General features: G+C 39.8%; 1 protein-coding gene across 1 annotated transcript in view; it reads left to right on the forward strand.

The window, feature by feature from the left end:
* Window positions 1-17,961, forward strand: part of Catsperb (cation channel sperm associated auxiliary subunit beta) — a 125,060-nt gene that overhangs the window by 21,531 nt on the left and 85,568 nt on the right. The window contains exon 6 of the mRNA XM_046441118.1: window positions 16,011-16,160. Within this exon, the coding sequence (XP_046297074.1) occupies window positions 16,011-16,160 (150 nt within the window). The remainder of the gene's footprint in view (window positions 1-16,010; window positions 16,161-17,961) is intronic.

Genomic DNA, 17,961 nt, shown 5'->3' on the forward strand with positions numbered 1-17,961 from the left:
ATGATGTAGAATCACATGGGTTGTGTAATCATATATGTACATAGGGTAGTAATGTCTGATTCATTCTACTATCCTTCCTATCCTCATACCCCCTCCCCTCACTTCACTTCCTTCTGTCTAATACACAGTACTTCTATTTTTCCTTAGCCCCCTCCCCACTATTGTGAATTAGCATCTGAATATCAGAGAAAACATTCAGCCTTTTGCTTTGGGGGATTGGCTTATTTGCTTAGCATGATATTCTCCAGCTTTATTCATTTACTGTCAAATACCATAATTTCATTCTTCTTTAGGGCTGAGTAATATTCCATTGTGTATATATACACCACAGTTTCTTTATCCATTCATCTGTTGAAAGGCACCTAGGTTGGTTCCATAGTTTAGCTATTCTGAGTTGAGCCGCTATAAACATTGATATGACTGAGTCACTGTAGTATGTTGATTTTAAGTCCTTTGGGTATAGACCAAGGGGATAGCTGAGTCAAATAATGGTTCCATTCCAAGTTTTCTGAGGAATCTCCATACTATTTCCATAGTGGTTACACCAATTTGCAGTCCCACCAGCAATGTATGAGTGTACCTTTTTTCCCCACATCCCTGCCAACATTTATTGTTGCTTATATTCTTGATAATTGCCATTCGGACTAGAGTGAGATGAGTTTTCATTTGCATTACTCTAATTGCTAGAGATGTTGAACATTGTTTAATATATTTGTTGACTGATCATGTTTCTTCAGTGAAGTGCTTGTTCAGTTCCTTTGCCCATTTATTGATTGGGTTATTTGGTTTTTTTGGATTTTTTTTTTTTTTTTGTGTGTGTGTGTGTTAAGATTTTTGAGTTCTTTATATATCCTGGAAATTAATGCTGTATCTGAGGTGTTATGTGGTAAAGATTTTTTTTCCCACTATATAGGCTCTCTCTTCACATTCTTGATTGTTTCCTTTGCTTTGAAGAAGCTTTTTAGCTTTATATCATCCCACTTATTGATTCTTGATTTTACTTCTTATGCTTTAGGAGTCTGACATGATGAAGAGTTGGCCTACTTTTTATTCTATTAGGCACAGTGTCTCTGTTTTAATGCGTAGGTCCTTGATCCACTTTGAGTTGAGTTTTGTGCAGAGGGAAAGATAGGGGTCTAATTTCATTTTGTTACATATGGTTTTCCAGTTTATCTAGCTCCATTTGTTGAAAAGGCTATCTTTTCTCCAGTGTATGTTTTTGGCACCTTTGTCTAGTATGAGATAACTATATTTGTGTGGGTTTGTCTCTGTATTTTCTATTCTGTTCCATTGGTCTACATGTCTATTTTGGTACCAATACCTTGCCATTTTTATTGCTATGGCTCTGTAGTATAGTTTAAGGTTTGGTATTGTGATGCTACCTGCTTCATTCTTCTTGCTGAGTATTTCTTTGGTTATTCTGGGTCTCTTGTGCTTTTCAAATGAATTTCATGATTGCTTTATCTAATTCTATGAAGAATGTCATTGGGATTTTAATAGGAATTGCATTAAATCTATATAGCACTTTAATTAATTAATATTGCTATTTTCACAATATTAATTCTGTCTGTCCAAGAGCATGGGATATCTTTCCATCTTCTAAGATCTTCTTCAAATTCTTTCTTTAGAGTTCTGTAGTATTCATTAAATTATTATTTTTTGGAGGCTATTATGAATGGGGTAGTTTTCCTAATTTCTCTTTCAGTGGATTCATCATTGATGTATAGGAGCATGTTTGATTTATGGATATTGATTTATATCCTACTACTTTGCTGAATTCATTTATTAGTTCTAGAAGCTTTCTGGTGGAATTTTTTAGATCTTCTAAATATAGAATCATGTCATGGGCAAATAGTGATAGTTTTGAGTTCTTCTTTTCCAATTTGTATCCCTTTAATTTCTTTCATCTGTCTGATTGCTCTGGCTAGAGTTTCAAGGATGATATTGAATAGAAGTGGTAAAACAGGGCATCCCTGTCTTGTTCCAGTTGTTAGAGGGAATGCTTTCAATTTTTCTCCATTTAGAATTATGTTGGCTTTGGGCTTAGCATAGATAGCTTTACAATGTTGAGGAATATTCCTACTAGTTTTTCTAGTGTTTTGAACATGAAGGGTGCTATATTTTATCAAATGCTTTCAGCTGTTGAGATGATCATATTATTATTATCTTTAAGTCTATTGATGTGATGAATTACATTTATTTATTCCTGTATGTTGAACCAACCTTGCATCCCTGGGATCAACCCCACTTTGTATGAAACTTCCCAGAATTTTTTCGAGAATTTTTGCATCTATGTTCATCAGGGATATTGGCCTGAAGTTTTCTTTCCTTGAGGTGTCTTTGTCTGGTTTTGGTATCAGATTAGCCTCATAGGATGAGTTTGGAAGGATTCCCTCCTTTTCTATTCCATGGAATAATTTGAGGAGTATTGGTGCTAATTCTCCTTTGAAGATCTTACAGAAATCATCTGAGAATCCAGCTGGTCCTGGGCTTTTCTTGATTGGTAGGCTTTTGATGGTGTCTCCTATTTCCTTGCTTGAAATTGATCTATTTAAATTGTGTATGTTCTTCTGATTCAGCTTGGGTAGGTCGTATGTCTCTAGAAATTTTCCAATGTCTTCAAAATGTTCTATTTTATTGGAGTATAAATTTTCAAAATAGTTTCTGATTATATTCTGTATTTCAGTATATCTGATGTGATATTTCCTTTCTCATCATGAATTTTAGTAATTTGAGTTTTCTTTCTCTCTTTGTTATTGTGGCTAAGGGTTTATCAATTTTATTTATTTATCAAAGAGCCAATTTTTTATTTTGTCAATTTTTAAAATTTTTTGTTTAAATTTCATTGATTTCAGCTCTGATTTGAATTATTCCTGTGTTCTACTGCTTTGGGTGTTGATTTGTTCCTCTTTTTCTAGGGCTTGAAGATGTAATGTTAAGTCATTTATTCATTGACTTTCTATTAATGAATGAGCTCAATGCAGTGAACTTTCCTCTAAGCACTGCCTTCATGGTGTCCCAGAGATTTTGATGTGTTATATCAGTGTTCTCATTTACCTCTAAGTATTTTTTTATTTAATCCCTGATTTCTTCTGCTATTTGTCATTCAATAGCATATTATTTAATCTCCAGGTGTTAGAATAGCTTCTATTTTTATTTTATTGTTGATATCTAACTTTATTCCACTGTGATCTGATAAAATGTAAGGTATTATCTCTATTTTTTGTATTTTCTAGGAGTTGTTTTGTGATATAAGATTTGGTCTACTTTAGAGAAGGATCATGTGCTGCTGAGAAGAAAGTGTATTTGCTCACTGATGGATGAAATATTCTATATGTGTCATTAATCTAAATTCTTGATTATATTATTTAGTTCTATAGTTTCTTTGTTTAGTTTTTTGGGGGGAGGATCTATATGGTAGTAAGAGCGGTGTATTAAAGTCACCCAGTATTATTGTTGTAGTCTATCTGATTCTTGAAATTAAGAAGGCTTTGTTTGATGTATGTAGATACTCCATTGTTTGGGCATAAGTATTTATAGTTGTTATGTCCTGCTGATTATAATTCTCTTAAGCAATATGAAATATCCTTCTTTGTCTCTTCTGATTAACTTTGGCTTAAAGTCCACTTTATCTGCTATGAGGATGGAAACCCCTGCTTGTTTATGATCTGTGTGAGTGATATGCTTTTTCCCATCTTTTTATCTCTAGTCTGTGGATGTCTCTCCCTATGAGGTGAGTCTCTTGGAGACAGCATATTGTTGAGTCTTGTTTTTTAATCCAGTCTGCCAGTCTGTATCTTTTGATTGATGCATTTAGGTCATTAACATTCAGGGTTATTACTGAGATATGATTTGTATTCCTGGTCATTTTGGTTTATATCTGGGTTTTAATTTGATTTAGTTTCTCCTTTGGTTGACTATTCATTAGTGCAGTTCCTCCCTTTGCTTGTTTCTACTTTTTTTTTTTTTCCATCCTCATTGACTATTTTGTTGAAAATGTTCTGTAGTGTAGGCTTTCTGGTTGTGAATTCTTTTGAATTTTGTTTGTCATGAAAAGTTTTTATTTCATCTTCAAATATGAAGCTTAATTTTGCTGGATATAAAATTCTTGGTTGGTATCCATTTTCTTTCAGAGCTTGGTGTATGCTGTTTCAGGACCTCCTAGCTTTGAAGATCTGGGTTGAGGAAATCAGCTGAGATCCAAATTGGTTTCCCCCTATACATAATCTGATGGCCTTTAAAATTCTACCTTATTCTGTATGGTAGGCATTTTCATTATAATGTACCTTGATGCTGGTTTGTTCATTTGGGGTCCTATAAGCCTCTTGTGTTTGATTTTTTATTTTATTCTTTAGGTTTGGGAAATTTTATGATATTATTTCATTGAAAAGATTGTGCATTCCTTTGGTTTGTATCTCTGCACCTTCATCTATCCAGATAAATCTTTTTTTTTTTTAATTTTTTATTGTGGGTTGTTCAAAACATTACAAATTTCTTGACATATCATATTCCACACTTTGATTCAAGTGGGTTATGAACTCCCACCTTCACCCCATACACAGATTGCAGAATCACATCAGTTACACATCCATTGATTTACATATTGCCATACTAGTGTCTGTTGTGCTCCGCTGCCTTTCCCATCCTCCCCCCTCCCCCCTCCCCACCTCTCCCCTCCCCTCCCCTCCTCTCTCTCTACCCCCTCCACTGTATAACCCTGAGGGTCTCCTTCCATTACCATGCAATTTCCCTTCTCTCTCCCTTTCCCTCCCACCTCTCATCCCTGTTAAATGTTAATCTTCTTCTCCTGCTCTTCGTCCCTACTCTGATCTTAGTTACTCTCCTTATATCAAAGAAGATATTTGGCATTTGTTTTTTAGGGATTGGCTAGCTTCACTTAGCATAATCTGCTCTAATGCCATCCATTTCCCTGTAAATTCTATGATTTTGTCATTTTTTAATGCAGAGTAATACTCCATTGTGTATAAATGCCACATTTTTTTTTTATCCATTCGTCTATTGAAGGGCATCTAGGTTGGTTCCACAGTCTTGCTATTGTGAACTGTGCTGCTATGAACATCGATGTAGCAGTGTCCCTGTAGCATGCTCTTTTTAGGTCTTTAGGGAATAGACCGAGAAGGGGAATAGCTGGGTCAAATGGTGGCTCCATTCCCAGCTTTCCAAGAAATCTCCATACTGCTTTCCAAATTGGCTGCACCAATCTGCAGTCCCACCAGCAATGTACAAGTGTACCCTTTTCCCCACATCCTCGCCAGCACTTGTTGTTGTTTGACTTCCTAATGGCTGCCAATCTTACTGGAGTGAGATGGTATCTTAGGGTGGTTTTGATTTGCATTTCTCTGACAGCTAGAGATGTTGAGCATTTTTTCATGTACTTGTTGATTGACTGTATGTCCTCCTCTGAGAAGTGTCTGTTCAGGTCCTTGGCCCATTTGTTGATTGGGTTGTTTGTTCTCTTATTGTCTAATTTTTTGAGTTCTTTGTATACTCTGGATATTAGGGCTCTATCTGAAGTGTGAGGAGTAAAGATTTGTTCCCAGGGTGTAGGCTCCCTATTTACCTCTCTTATTGTTTCTTTTGCTGAGAAAAAACTTTTTAGTTTGAGTAAGTCCCATTTGTTGATTCTAGTTATTAACTTTTGTGCTATGGGTGTCCTATTGAGGAATTTGGAGCCCGACCCCACAGTATGTAGATCGTAGCCAACTTTTTCTTCTATCAGACGGCGCGTCTCTGATTTGATATCAAGCTCCTTGATCCATTTTGAATTCACTCTTGTGCATGGCGAGAGAAAGGGATTCAGTTTCATTTTGTTGCATATGGATTTCCAGTTTTCCCAGCACCATTTGTTGAAGATGCTATCCTTCCTCCATTGCATGCTTTTAGCCCCTTTATCAAATATAAGATAGTTGTAGTTTTGTGGATTGGTTTCTGTGTCCTCTATTCTGTACCATTGGTCCACCCGCCTGTTTTGGTACCAGTACCATGCTGTTTTTGTTACTATTGCTCTGTAGTATAGTTTGAAGTCTGGTATCGCTATACCGCCTGATTCACACTTCCTGCTTAGCATTGTTTTTGCTATTCTGGGTCTTTTATTTTTCCATATGAATTTCATGATTGCTTTCTCTATTTCTACAAGAAATGCCATTGGGATTTTGATTGGCATTGCATTAAACCTATAGAGAACTTTTGGTAATATCGCCATTTTGATGATGTTAGTTCTACCTATCCATGAACAGGGTATATTTTTCCATCTTCTAAGATCTTCTTCTATTTCTCTCTTTAGGGTTCTGTAGTTTTCATTGTATAAGTCTTTCACCTCTTTTGTTAGGTTGATTCCCAAGTATTTTATTTTTTTTGAAGATATTTTGAATGGAGTGGTTGTCCTCATTTCCATTTCAGAGGATTTGTCGCTGATATACAGGAATGCCTTTGATTTATGCGTGTTGATTTTATATCCTGCCACTTTGCTGAATTCATTTATTAGCTCTAATAGTTTCTTTGTAGAGCCTTTTGGGTCTGCTAGGTATAGAATCATATCATCTGCAAATAGTGATAATTTAAGTTCTTCTTTTCCTATTTTTATGCCTTTAATTTCTTTCGTCTGTCTAATTGCTCTGGCCAGTGTTTCGAGAACTATGTTGAAGAGAAGTGGAGAGAGAGGGCATCCCTGTCTTGTTCCAGATTTTAGAGGGAATGCCTTCAGTTTTTCTCCATTCAGAATGATGCTAGCCTGAGGCTTAGCATAGATTGCTTTTACAATATTGAGGTATGTTCCTGTTATCCCTAGTTTTTCTAGAGTTTTGAACATAAAGGGATGCTGTACTTTGTCGAATGCTTTTTCCGCATCTATCGAGATGATCATATGGTTCTTATTTTTAAGTCTATTGATGTGGTGAATAACATTTATTGATTTCCGTATATTGAACCAGCCTTGCATCCCAGGGATGAATCCTACTTGATCATGGTGTACAATTTTTTTGATATGTTTTTGTATCCGATTCGCCAGAATTTTATTGAGGATTTTTGCATCTAGGTTCAGTAGAGATATTGGTCTGTAGTTTTCTTTCTTTGAAGTGTCTTTGTCTGGTTTAGGTATCAGGGTGATGTTGGCCTCGTAGAATGAATTTGGAAGTTCTCCCTCCTTTTCTATTTCCTGAAGTAGCTTGAAAAGTATTGGTATTAGTTCTTCTTTAAAGGTTTTGTAAAATTCTGCTGTATACCCATCCGGTCCTGGGCTTTTCTTAGTTGGTAGTCTTTTTATGGTTTCTTCTATTTCCTCAATTGATATTGGTCTGTTTAGGTTTTCTATATCCTCCTGACTCAATCTGGGCAGATCATATGACTTAAGAAATTTATCTATGCCTTCACTATCTTCTAATTTATTGGAGTATAAGGATTCAAAATAGTTTTGATTATCTTCTGTATTTCTGAAGTGTCTGTTGTGATATTGCCTTTTTCATCCCGTATGCTAGTAATTTGAGTTCTCTCTCTTCTTCTCTTCGCTAGCATCGCTAAGGGTCTGTCGATTTTGTTTATTTTTTCAAAGAACCAACTTTTAGTTTTGTCAATTTTTTCAATTGTTTCTTTTGTTTCGATTTCATTAATTTCAGCTCTGATTTTCATTATTTCTTGCCTTCTACTTCTTTTGCTGTTGTTTTGCTCTTCTTTTTCAAGGATTTTGAGATGAAGTATGAGATCATTTATTTGTTGGTTTTTTCTTTTTTTAAGGAATGAACTCCAAGCAATGAATTTTCCTCTTAGAACTGCTTTCAATGTGTCCCATAGATTCCGATATGTTGTGTCTGTGTTTTCATTTATCTCTAAGAATTTTTTAATTTCCTCTTTGATGTCTTCTATAACCCATTGATCATTCAGTAACCTATTGTTCATTCTCCAAGTGATGTATGCTTTTTCCTTCCTTCTTTTATCGTTGATTTTCAGTTTCATTCCATTATGATCAGATAAGATGCATGGTATTATCTCTACTCCTTTATATTGTCTAAGAGTTGCCCTGTGACATAATATATGATCTATTTTTGAGAAGGATCCATGTGCTGCTGAGAAAAAAGTGTAACTGCTTGATGTTGGGTGGTATACTCTATATATGTCAATTAGGTCTAGGTTATTAATAGTGTTATTGAGTTCTATAGTTTCCTTATTCAACTTTTGTTTGGAAGATCTGTCCAGTGGCGAGAGAGGTGTGTTGAAGTCTCCCATGATTATGGTATGGTGGTCTGTTAGACTCTTGAACTTGAGAAGAGTTTGTTTGACGAACATAGCTGCACCATTGTTTGGGGCATAAATATTTATGATTGTTATGTCTTGTTGGTGTATGGTTCCCTTAAGCAGTATGTAGTGTCCCTCTTTATCCCTTTTGATTAACTTTGGCTTGAAATCTATTTTATTTGATATGAGTATGGACACTCCTGCTTGTTTCCGAAGTCCATATGAGTGATATGATTTTTCCCAACCTTTCACCTTCAGCCTATGTATGTCTTTTCCTATCAAATGCGTCTCCTGTAGGCAGCATATTGTTGGGTCTTGTTTTGTGATCCATTCTACTAGCCTGTGTCTCTTAATTGGTGAGTTTAAGCCATTAACATTTAGGGTTATTATTGAGATATGGGTTGTTCTTCCAGCCATATTTGTTTATTTCTGTTACTAAACATGGTTTGTTTTCCTCTTTGATTATTTCCCCCCCCCCTTTACTGTCCTACCTCCCACTGTTGGTTTTCATTGTTATTTTCCATTTCCTCTTCCTGTAATGCTTTGGCGAGGATGTTTTGAAGAGATGGTTTTCTAGCTGCGAATTCTTTAAACTTTTGTTTATCGTGGAAGGTTTTAATTTCATCTTCCATCCTGAAGCTTAATTTCGCTGGATACACAATTCTTGGTTGGAACCCATTTTCTTTCAGTGTTTGAAATATGTTATTCCAGGATCTTCTAGCTTTCAGAGTCTGTGTTGAAAGATCAGCTGTTATCCTGATTGGCTTACCCCTAAATGTAATCTGCTTCCTTTCTCTTGTAGCTTTTAAAATTCTCTCCTTATTCTGTATGTTGGGCATCTTCATTATAATGTGTCTAGGTGTGGATCTCTTATGATTTTGCACATTCGGCGTCCTGTAGGCTTCTAGGATTTGGGATTCTGTCTCATTCTTCAAGTCTGGGAAGTTTTTTCGTATTATTTCATTGAATAGACTGCTCATTCCTTTGGTTTGGAGCTCTGTACCTTCCTGTATCCCAATGACCCTTAAGTTTGGTCTCTTAATGTTATCCCATATTTCTTGGATGTTCTGCTCATGGTTTCTTAACAGTCTTGCTGAGCTGTCTATGTTCTTTTCCAGTTGAAATACTTTGTCTTCATTGTCTGATGTTCTATCTTCTAAGTGTTCTACTCTGCTGGTAGTATTCTCCATTGAGTTTTTAAGTTGGTTTATTGCTTCCTGCATTTCTAGGATTTCTGTTTGTTTGTTTTTTATAACCTCTATCTCCCTGTATAGTTGATCCTTTGCTTCCTGGATTTGTTTGCGTAATTCATTGTCGAAGTGATCTTTCATTGTCTGATTTTGCTGCTTAATGTCTTCCTTGATACTCCAGATCATCTGAAGCATGTATATCCTGAATTCTTTATCTGACATTCCATCTGCTGCAGCTGTTACCTCTTCTAAAGTTGCGTTGACCTGCATTGCTTGTGGTCCTTTCTTTCCTTGTCTTTTCATACTGCTTGCGTATCTTTCCTGCAGGCGCGGGCGGCGGCTCTGCTCTCTCCTTATTCCAATTGGGGTGTCGTGGCTACCACGCCGGCAGGTCACTGGGCCTGTTCTGGACCCTGGCGGCAGCTCTGTTCTGCCCCTACTCCAATTGGGGTGACGAGTGTACCACGCCGGCAGGCCACCGGGCCTGATCCGCCGGTCGGTTGCAGGTTTGCCTACCCTGCAGGCACGGGCGGCGGCTCTACTCTGCCCCTACTCCAAATGGGGTGACGTGTCTGTCGTACCGGCAGGCCACTGGGCCTGTCCCGCTGGTCGGTCACAGATCTGCCCACCTTTCGGGCACAGGTGGAGGCTCTGCTCTGCCCCTACTCCAATTGGGGTGTCGTGACTACCCCGCCTGCAGGACGCTGGGCCTGTTCCTGGCACGGGCGGCGACTCTGCTCTGCCCCTACTCCAATTAGGGTGGTGTGTGTACCACGCCGGCAGGCTCCTGGGCCTGATCCGCCGGTCTGTTGCAGGTCTGACTACCTTGAAGGCGCGGGCGGCGGATCTGCCCTGCCCCTCCTACCACGCCTGCGGACCCCTGGGCCTGATCTGCAGGTTGGTCACAGGTCTGCTCACCCTGCGGGCACGGGTGGCGGTTCCGCTCCGCCCCCACTCCAATTGGGGTCACATGACCACCACCCCGGCAGGGCCTGATCCGGGCATGGGAGAAGGATCTGCTCTGCCCCTACTCCAGTTGGGGTGACGTGTGTACCACACTGGCAGGCCACTGGGCCTGACCCGCCAGGCTGTCACAGGTCTGTTTACCTTGCAAGCGCGAATGGCGGCTCTGCCCTGCCCCTCCTACCACGCCCATGTACCACTGGGTTGCGGGTCTGCCCACCTTGCGGGTGCGGGTGGCGGCTCCGCTCCGCCCCCTCTCCAATTGGGGTCACGCGGTCACCACGCTGGCGAGCCACTGGGCCTGCTCCGGGCGCTGGCGGCGGCCCGGCTCCTCCCCTCTGGCTCGATGACAAATTGAGGAGACTCGGGTGTCTGTGCCTCACCCCCCCTACCAGGAGACCAACTGTTTATGTCACCGCTGGTATTGATGAAGTTCTCTCCTCCGCCGCTTTCTGATGACATCAGATCTCTGCCATGTTGGTATCCTATGCGAATGGCAGCATTTCGTTCCCCTTGCCAGGCAACCAAAGCAACGGGTGAGTCCTGACCGGCCCTCAGCAGGACCCGGACCGAGAAGCAGTTTCCGCGGGCTCCTAGCCCCGGGCCAGGGAAGTTCCGGGAGCCGGAACTCAGCCACTCCGTGCTCGGTGTAAGCTCCTATAAGTGTAGGCTCCAAGAAGCAGTCCCCGCGGGCTCAGTTCCGGGAGCCGGAATTCGGCCGCTTAGTGCTTGGTGTATGCTCTGATAGGAGCAGGGTCCAAGAAGCAGCCTCCGCAGGCTCCGCGGCCCTGGGCCAGGGCGGTTCCGGGACGGTTCCGGGAGCCGGAACTCGGCCGCCCCGCGCTCGGTGTTCGCTCCGGTAAGATCAGGTTCTAAGAAGCACCCAGGCACTGAACCCTAGCAATCTGTCTGCAAGCCGCAGGCGAATGGCAGCCTGAAATTACCTGTTCTATGGCTGAATGAGCTGCGGTCAGTCGAAAACAGGTATGGTGACATCAGCTTTCCAACATGGTGGCTGCTGGCCTCCTCTGTGGTCTGACCTGTGTGGAGAACCGAGATGGACCGCTTCCTTCCCCCGTCTCGAACCCAGAATTCAGCCCTGAGTACGGTGCTTGCACGGCTGGCAGAAACTGCAGCGCTGTATCCCTGCGTCGCTATCTCCTCGTTTCCCAGCGCGCGCTGCAGACTCTAGCCGCGGGGCGATTTGCTGAATAAGCAGTGTTACCCTCCGTGCGACAAACCTCTCGCATTTGCGTCCCCGTAGCCGATCCTCGTGCGATGGAAATCCTTCCTCCAGGTTCCGGAGCACCCCACTATTGCTGGAAATTCCTAACAAGATATCCTTTAGCCGTCCTGACTTGTCATACTCCCACACAGTGAAGCAGCACACGGGGGCAATGCACTCCCCTCGCCGCCATCTTCCTTCCCCCCAGATAAATCTTAAATTTGGTCTTTTCATGGTATCCCATAATTCCTGTAATTTCTATTCATGGTTTCTTACCATCTTCTCTGTGTAGTCAACTTTATTTGAAGATTACATATTTTGTATTCATTGCTTGAGGTTCTGTTTTCCAAGTGGTCTAGTCTGTTGGTGATGCTTTCCATTGAATTTTTTATTTTGTTATTGATTTCTTCATTTCAAGGTTTCTGCTTGATTTTTTTTAGAATCTTGATCTCTTCATTGAAATGATCTTTCTTTCACATCCTGAAATTTATCTCTGATTTTACGTCCTTATATTGTCCTTTATGTCACAAATCAGTTTAACCATGTGCATAGTTAAACTCCTTCTCTCAATTTCTTCTACTGTATTGTCAATGGATTCTATTGGTTTGTTTGGGGCCCTTTCCTACCTTATTTTTTTGGGGTTGTTTGTGTGTCTTCCCATCTAGCAATGTGGATCTACTGCAGTACAGTTTCTACTGTGTATATTTACAGTGTCTCTCCTTTAAGGGGGAGACCAATATTAACAGCACACAATGCAAACAATATACAGCCCTAACCCATAAAGCTTCTATTACGATGTCTACGGTTTTGTCACAATAAACAAAAATGATGTGCTCAATTATTGTCTACAATATAAACAGTGAGTTTGCAAAACGGTTACAATTTCAAATGGTGAACAAAGAGAGAACAGAAGTGGTACAGGATGTGATGTTTATGAGGAAGGAGAAAAGAAGACAGAAGTAAAAAATTAAAGGAAGAGTGAAAGAAGAATTAATATATGATGGTTATTAGTAGAAGAAAAGAGAGAAAGAAAATCTAGAGAAACAGATAAGTGAGGGAGAAAATATCATAAAGTAAAATAAAAGAATACACAAAAAACTATAATGTACTATTCAGACATCCTGATCCTCAATAAACTGGTGCATGAAAAATACTTGTTTCAAAAATGGTAAAGATGTGAAAGAGAGAGAGAGAAAAAAAGATCTCAATGGAAAAATGGAACAATTGTTTCCATTGGAGTTCAAAAGTTTCTCAGCTTTCCTTCTCAGCCAATAGGTGGGATTGTCTGGAGTTTGATGGTAGCTCTACCTTCAGGATGGTGGGAGGGTTAGTCCTGGAGGCAGAACTCCTAGAGGCGGGGTATAGGCTAAGTTTGCTCCAGTATCTTTGCTGTATGCCAATAGGTCAGGAGATTTTACCTCACCAGGCCTTCCATGTTGGAAGACTGCACCCCACGAATCTCCTTCAAGGTTTCACCCATATGGAGCCAATTCTTAGCCCTTTACATCACCTGTGGACCCCACAATTTCTGGTCTCTGATTTAGTCTCCAAACTCCATCTCTCCTTGATATAGATGAGGCAGGGCACCAAAGACAGCAGGAAACAGTTTTATTTGGCTGCAGCCAGGGTCAGAGGGTACAGCTTTCACTGTAATCAATTAATCCCCTGAATCCTGAGTTCAGATAAGTTTCATAACTTTATACCCAACATATAAGGGGAGGGACTCAGAAGTTCACAGTCTGCAGAAGTTCACATAAAAGCAATTTTTTTTCACTGTTCTGGGCAAGTTAACCCTTTAAGGACAACACCTGAGAAGGGGAGAGCTTCTTCTTCCCTTTCTTTCCTCCCCCTGCCAACTTTACCATGGAACCCAGTTGGTAACTTCTTTTATCTTAGAAATGTAGACATCTCTGTGAAGTCCCAGCTCAAGGCCAGAGGCCTTGTTACAGAATGTATTTTTTCAATCACATTTTGCATTTGCAAACATACTTGTACAAACTACTATACTGGATAAATGTTTGTGAAAAAAACAAGAAAAGGGGCATACAGCACCTGGAGTGCTGAATTCTTCCAGGCCAGTGGCCAAGTAAAATAGAGCAACAGGAAAATAGGAAGTTTACCTACATTGAACTCTTTTGTAGAGACTCTATTGCTGACAGTCCTAAAATCAATTATGGTGAAGATTTCTGGAGAAGCTTAGTTAAGATTTTCTGTGGAGGATTGGGTGCCACTACATTCTGTCCTGGCCTTTTGAATTCCTGATCAGTCTCTCCCAGGACCTATGCCTCAGTTGGGGGTGGAGAGCTGTTCTGTGTTCCCCTACGTGAAATGCTTCCAGTTTCTGACTTTCCACTAGATTGCTAGGCTCAGACAGGTTTACGTTGATCTAACTGCAAACTCATATATCTGGGTTTCAGATTCCTTTTTTAAGTGTTTTCAAAAGATTTTCTTCAGGGAAAAAAAAAAATCCTTCTGTCGTTTTGATACCAGTGTTGAGACTCCATTAGGGCCAAATTCTGTTTCCCCAGATGTGAAGACTGAACACCCAAGAAATGCTGAGGCAAGCATAGAAAGCAAGTTTTATTTAAAGGATAGAACAGAGATAGGCTTCTCTGCAGAGAAGAGGGCCTAGAGATGGGTGTCCAAGGAAGTAGGGGTGCCTCCCTGTCAGGTTGATGGAGGTGACTTAGGAACAAAGTACCAAGCAGCCCACGTGTGAAAGAACCACCAATCAGGCCCTGAGAGAACTGCCTGTCAATCAGCAGGGTCTCCTGGCCAATCCTGGATCTTAGCCAACTCCAGTGGTACAAGGGACTCTAAAAACCCCTTTTCCTGTCCCAAGTTCTCCCTTCCTGCCCTAAACCAAATAAAAATTCCAGTTCGGTCGAGCCCTGTGTGGTTTCTCCTCAGACCCTCTTCTTATCCCCTCTGTCAGTCTGAGAGTTCCCCCCCACACACACACACAGGGAAATCTCAGGAAAGCCTTGTTCAGCAGCCTTTTAAAATCTGCCTCCTTTTGGTCGATGTGTTGCCTGACCTTTCACTCCTGCTTTTATGCATTCTAGTTCCTTTGTTCTCAGCCCTCCTTCTCCTCTCATCTTGCCTAGTGACTAGCAACCAAAAGGTGGGCCAAAAGGTGGGCAAAAAGCCTTTCCAGGGTGCTTCTCCATGACTGCACAATTGGGCAGGAAAGGAGCTGCCCAGAGGTACTTCATTAACAACTCCTACAGCTCTCTGCAGGGAGGAACGATTCCCTGGATGCAGGGGAACAGGTTGGTGGGGGCAGGACTTTGGAGATATTTAGCATTTGATTCCTTTCCTTTTGAATCAGCCCCCGTCTTCCAGATCTGACCCAATTGTTTATTACCTATATTGACTGTCTTTTTGTCTCCCAGCCTGAGTTTTATGCATGAAGATTTGACTTTAGCTCAACCTGTTACATCTCCATGAATAAATTTTAAAATTTGGAAAACCTTGTGTTATTAAGTTCTTTCAAAAGGATTGTTGCCTAACCCTATCTGGTGAAGAAGAGGGTAGTTTCATTCTTCTAGGTCCACTGAAGTTTAGGGCTGTCCTGAAGCATGAGAGGATGAGGGGAGTCTTACTTACTCTAGGGATTCATGGAAGGCTTTGCAGAGAGGGTGATACCAAAAAGAGATTGGAAAATGGTTGGGAGAAAAACAAATATTCAAAGGCCCATGAACTAGAGCCTAGCAAAAATTAAAGATGAGGGATTTAAATACTTTATCTCCTGGAAGTCCTTGTGGGTCATGTGAAAGACCTTCTTTGCCACTTGTTTTGCCATTCAGACCATGCTGGGTTGAAGAACTGTCACCGCTGATTGGGTTACCTATTAGTCTACTCCTAACTTTCCTATTTTCCAGAAGCCACTCTAAGTCTCTTAACTACTAATGACAATTTCCCCTGTTTTCCACTGCTACTCTGAATTCTCATTTTTAATTATCTACTGCCGTTTGATGGAATTGGGAAGGAAAAGGAAAGGAAAATGGGGGCTCTTGAGACAGAAGTTGTTTTCTAAGTTATAAATGTGTATATCCCATGTTGGAGCAATTCCATTTCTAGGCATAGATCCTACGATAATGTTTTTATCCAAATATGGCCAAAGCAATATCTCCCATCCCACATACTCTTCTGCAATGTGATCTTGCCAGGCTCACACCGAAGGAATTAGACATCATTCCTTCTACTCTGGAAAATAAAAATGGACTTACTTTCCATCAATGAAGGGTGAGATCCTACTGCACCCATTTTTGAACTATAGAATAGTTCCTTTATAGTTTGTCTAAAACTTTTAAAGGAAAGTGGTAATGTTTCATTTTCAAGGATGCTGCCACAGTTTAAACACCTAAATTTAATTTCCACAGAACCTATTCTACAGTGGACTCTTGGAAGAGCGATGGTAAAACATGAGGTCAAAACATTGTATCCACATGTGATAGACATCAAAGTGACAAAGTGCCCTTGTGCCAATGATGTCGCTATAATTGGCTTCGTTTTGAATACAACATATAATGGTAAGTTTACAAATTTATTGAATGTCATTAGTAGTGTTTTGCATTTGTTAAAGGTGTTGGTTAAGTGGCAGTACAAACGAAATGTATATAGTTGGGCTGGAGTGAAAATGATTATTAAAAACACCCATGAATTTACTCTTTGTCACTCTACCTATCTACTTGCAAGTGTGATATACTGAGGATATTGTTTCTTGTGACTTTTTACCATGTCAGTAGTGGCTTAAGTATCTCTCCTAATTTCATTTATCCTCTGCCCTCTACTGGTATATTACTTCTTCCCAAAGATTATGCATTGTTTTTAATCCATTTGATATTTCTTCCATATATAAGTAGGTATTATTTTTCCTAAGGTATTACATTATTTTATTTATTATGTGTATGTTTTTTCACTGCTGCACGTACAAAGGAAAAAATAACCTTTTTCTCTTTATTCTCATTTACAACACTTCAAATACCAATTGTATAGATTCTCCACACCAAGCCTTTCTTCAGTTCCTTGCTGACACTAATTGGGTGTCCTATGGTTTAATTCAATTCTGGCATGAGTTAGCACAGACCCCCTAGAGGTTGGAGTCTTAGTTCCATTCACAAGTTCCAGGTTGTAACCTATACTTCTAACCAACCCTATCAGAGGGTTTCCATGACCCACCCCCAATCAATAATTTGCTAGAACAGCTCACAGAACTCAGAGGAACATCTCATACATTTAACAAGTTTATTGTAAAGGACATCATGAAGGATACAGATAAACAGCCAGATAAAGAGGTATATAGGGCAAAATTCAAAAAGGTCCCAAACACAACAAGTTCTGTCCTCATGAAGTTGCTTATGCCGCCTTCCCTATACCTGGATGTATTCATCAACCAGGAAGCTCTCTGAAGCCTTTGCCATAGAGATTTTTATGAAGGCTTTATCACATTGGCAAGATCAGTCTCCAGCTTCTCCTGCCTTTCTGGAGGATGGCTATGGGGCTCAAAGTTTCAAGCTTAAGTCATGGTTCAGTTTTTCTGATGACCAGCCCATCAAGAGTCACCTCATTAGAACAAAAGATGTTTCTATCACACAGGAAATTCCAAGAGACTTAGGAACCCTGGGTATGAAGACTAAATATTATTGCATAATATCAGATCACCATTACACATTTTAGCTATTAACAGTATTTTTCTATTGCTTTTCCTCAGTCATTGATTACCTATTGTACTCAGTTCAAATTAATATAAAAGGCAAATAAGAAATAAACAGATTAAAAAATAAGAAATTTTTATTACTCATAGGTAATATGTATATCTACAAAAAAGCTAAAAATTTTTATATAAAAACAATCTGAGCAAATATGAGAGAGCTATAAGGTTATGAGATATAATAACAATATATAAAACCACCTCAAAGGCTAATTCAAAACTATAATTTCATCTTTTTTTTTCCTTTTTTTTTTCAGTTCTGAGGATTGTACCTCATATGGGCTAGGCTCTACCACTGAGCTACATCCCCAGTCCCAAGATTAAAATTATGATTCATAGGGCAAAAAATCCCAAAAGATACCTAGGAATTAAAAACAAACAAACAAAAAGAGTTGCAAGGCCTGTTGTACAGATATTATGAAACCTAATAGAGCCCATTAAAAAACTGAAATAAATAAAAGATTTTATGTTTATCAATAGAAACTTAGAGTATTATAAAGATCTTAACTGTCTCCAAATTTATCAACCAGTTCAATACAGTTTGAAGAAAAATTACTTGGTGGAGGGGGGTACATTTTCCTTTATTTATCTATTTTTTTTCTTTGGCATGAAAATTGACA

The sequence above is a fragment of the Marmota monax genome, unplaced genomic scaffold (assembly GCF_021218885.2).
Source record: "Marmota monax isolate L192 unplaced genomic scaffold, Marmota_monax_Labrador192_F-V1.1 WCK01_AAM20220418_F8-fsc00017, whole genome shotgun sequence".
In the NCBI taxonomy this organism is placed as follows: domain Eukaryota; kingdom Metazoa; phylum Chordata; class Mammalia; order Rodentia; family Sciuridae; genus Marmota; species Marmota monax.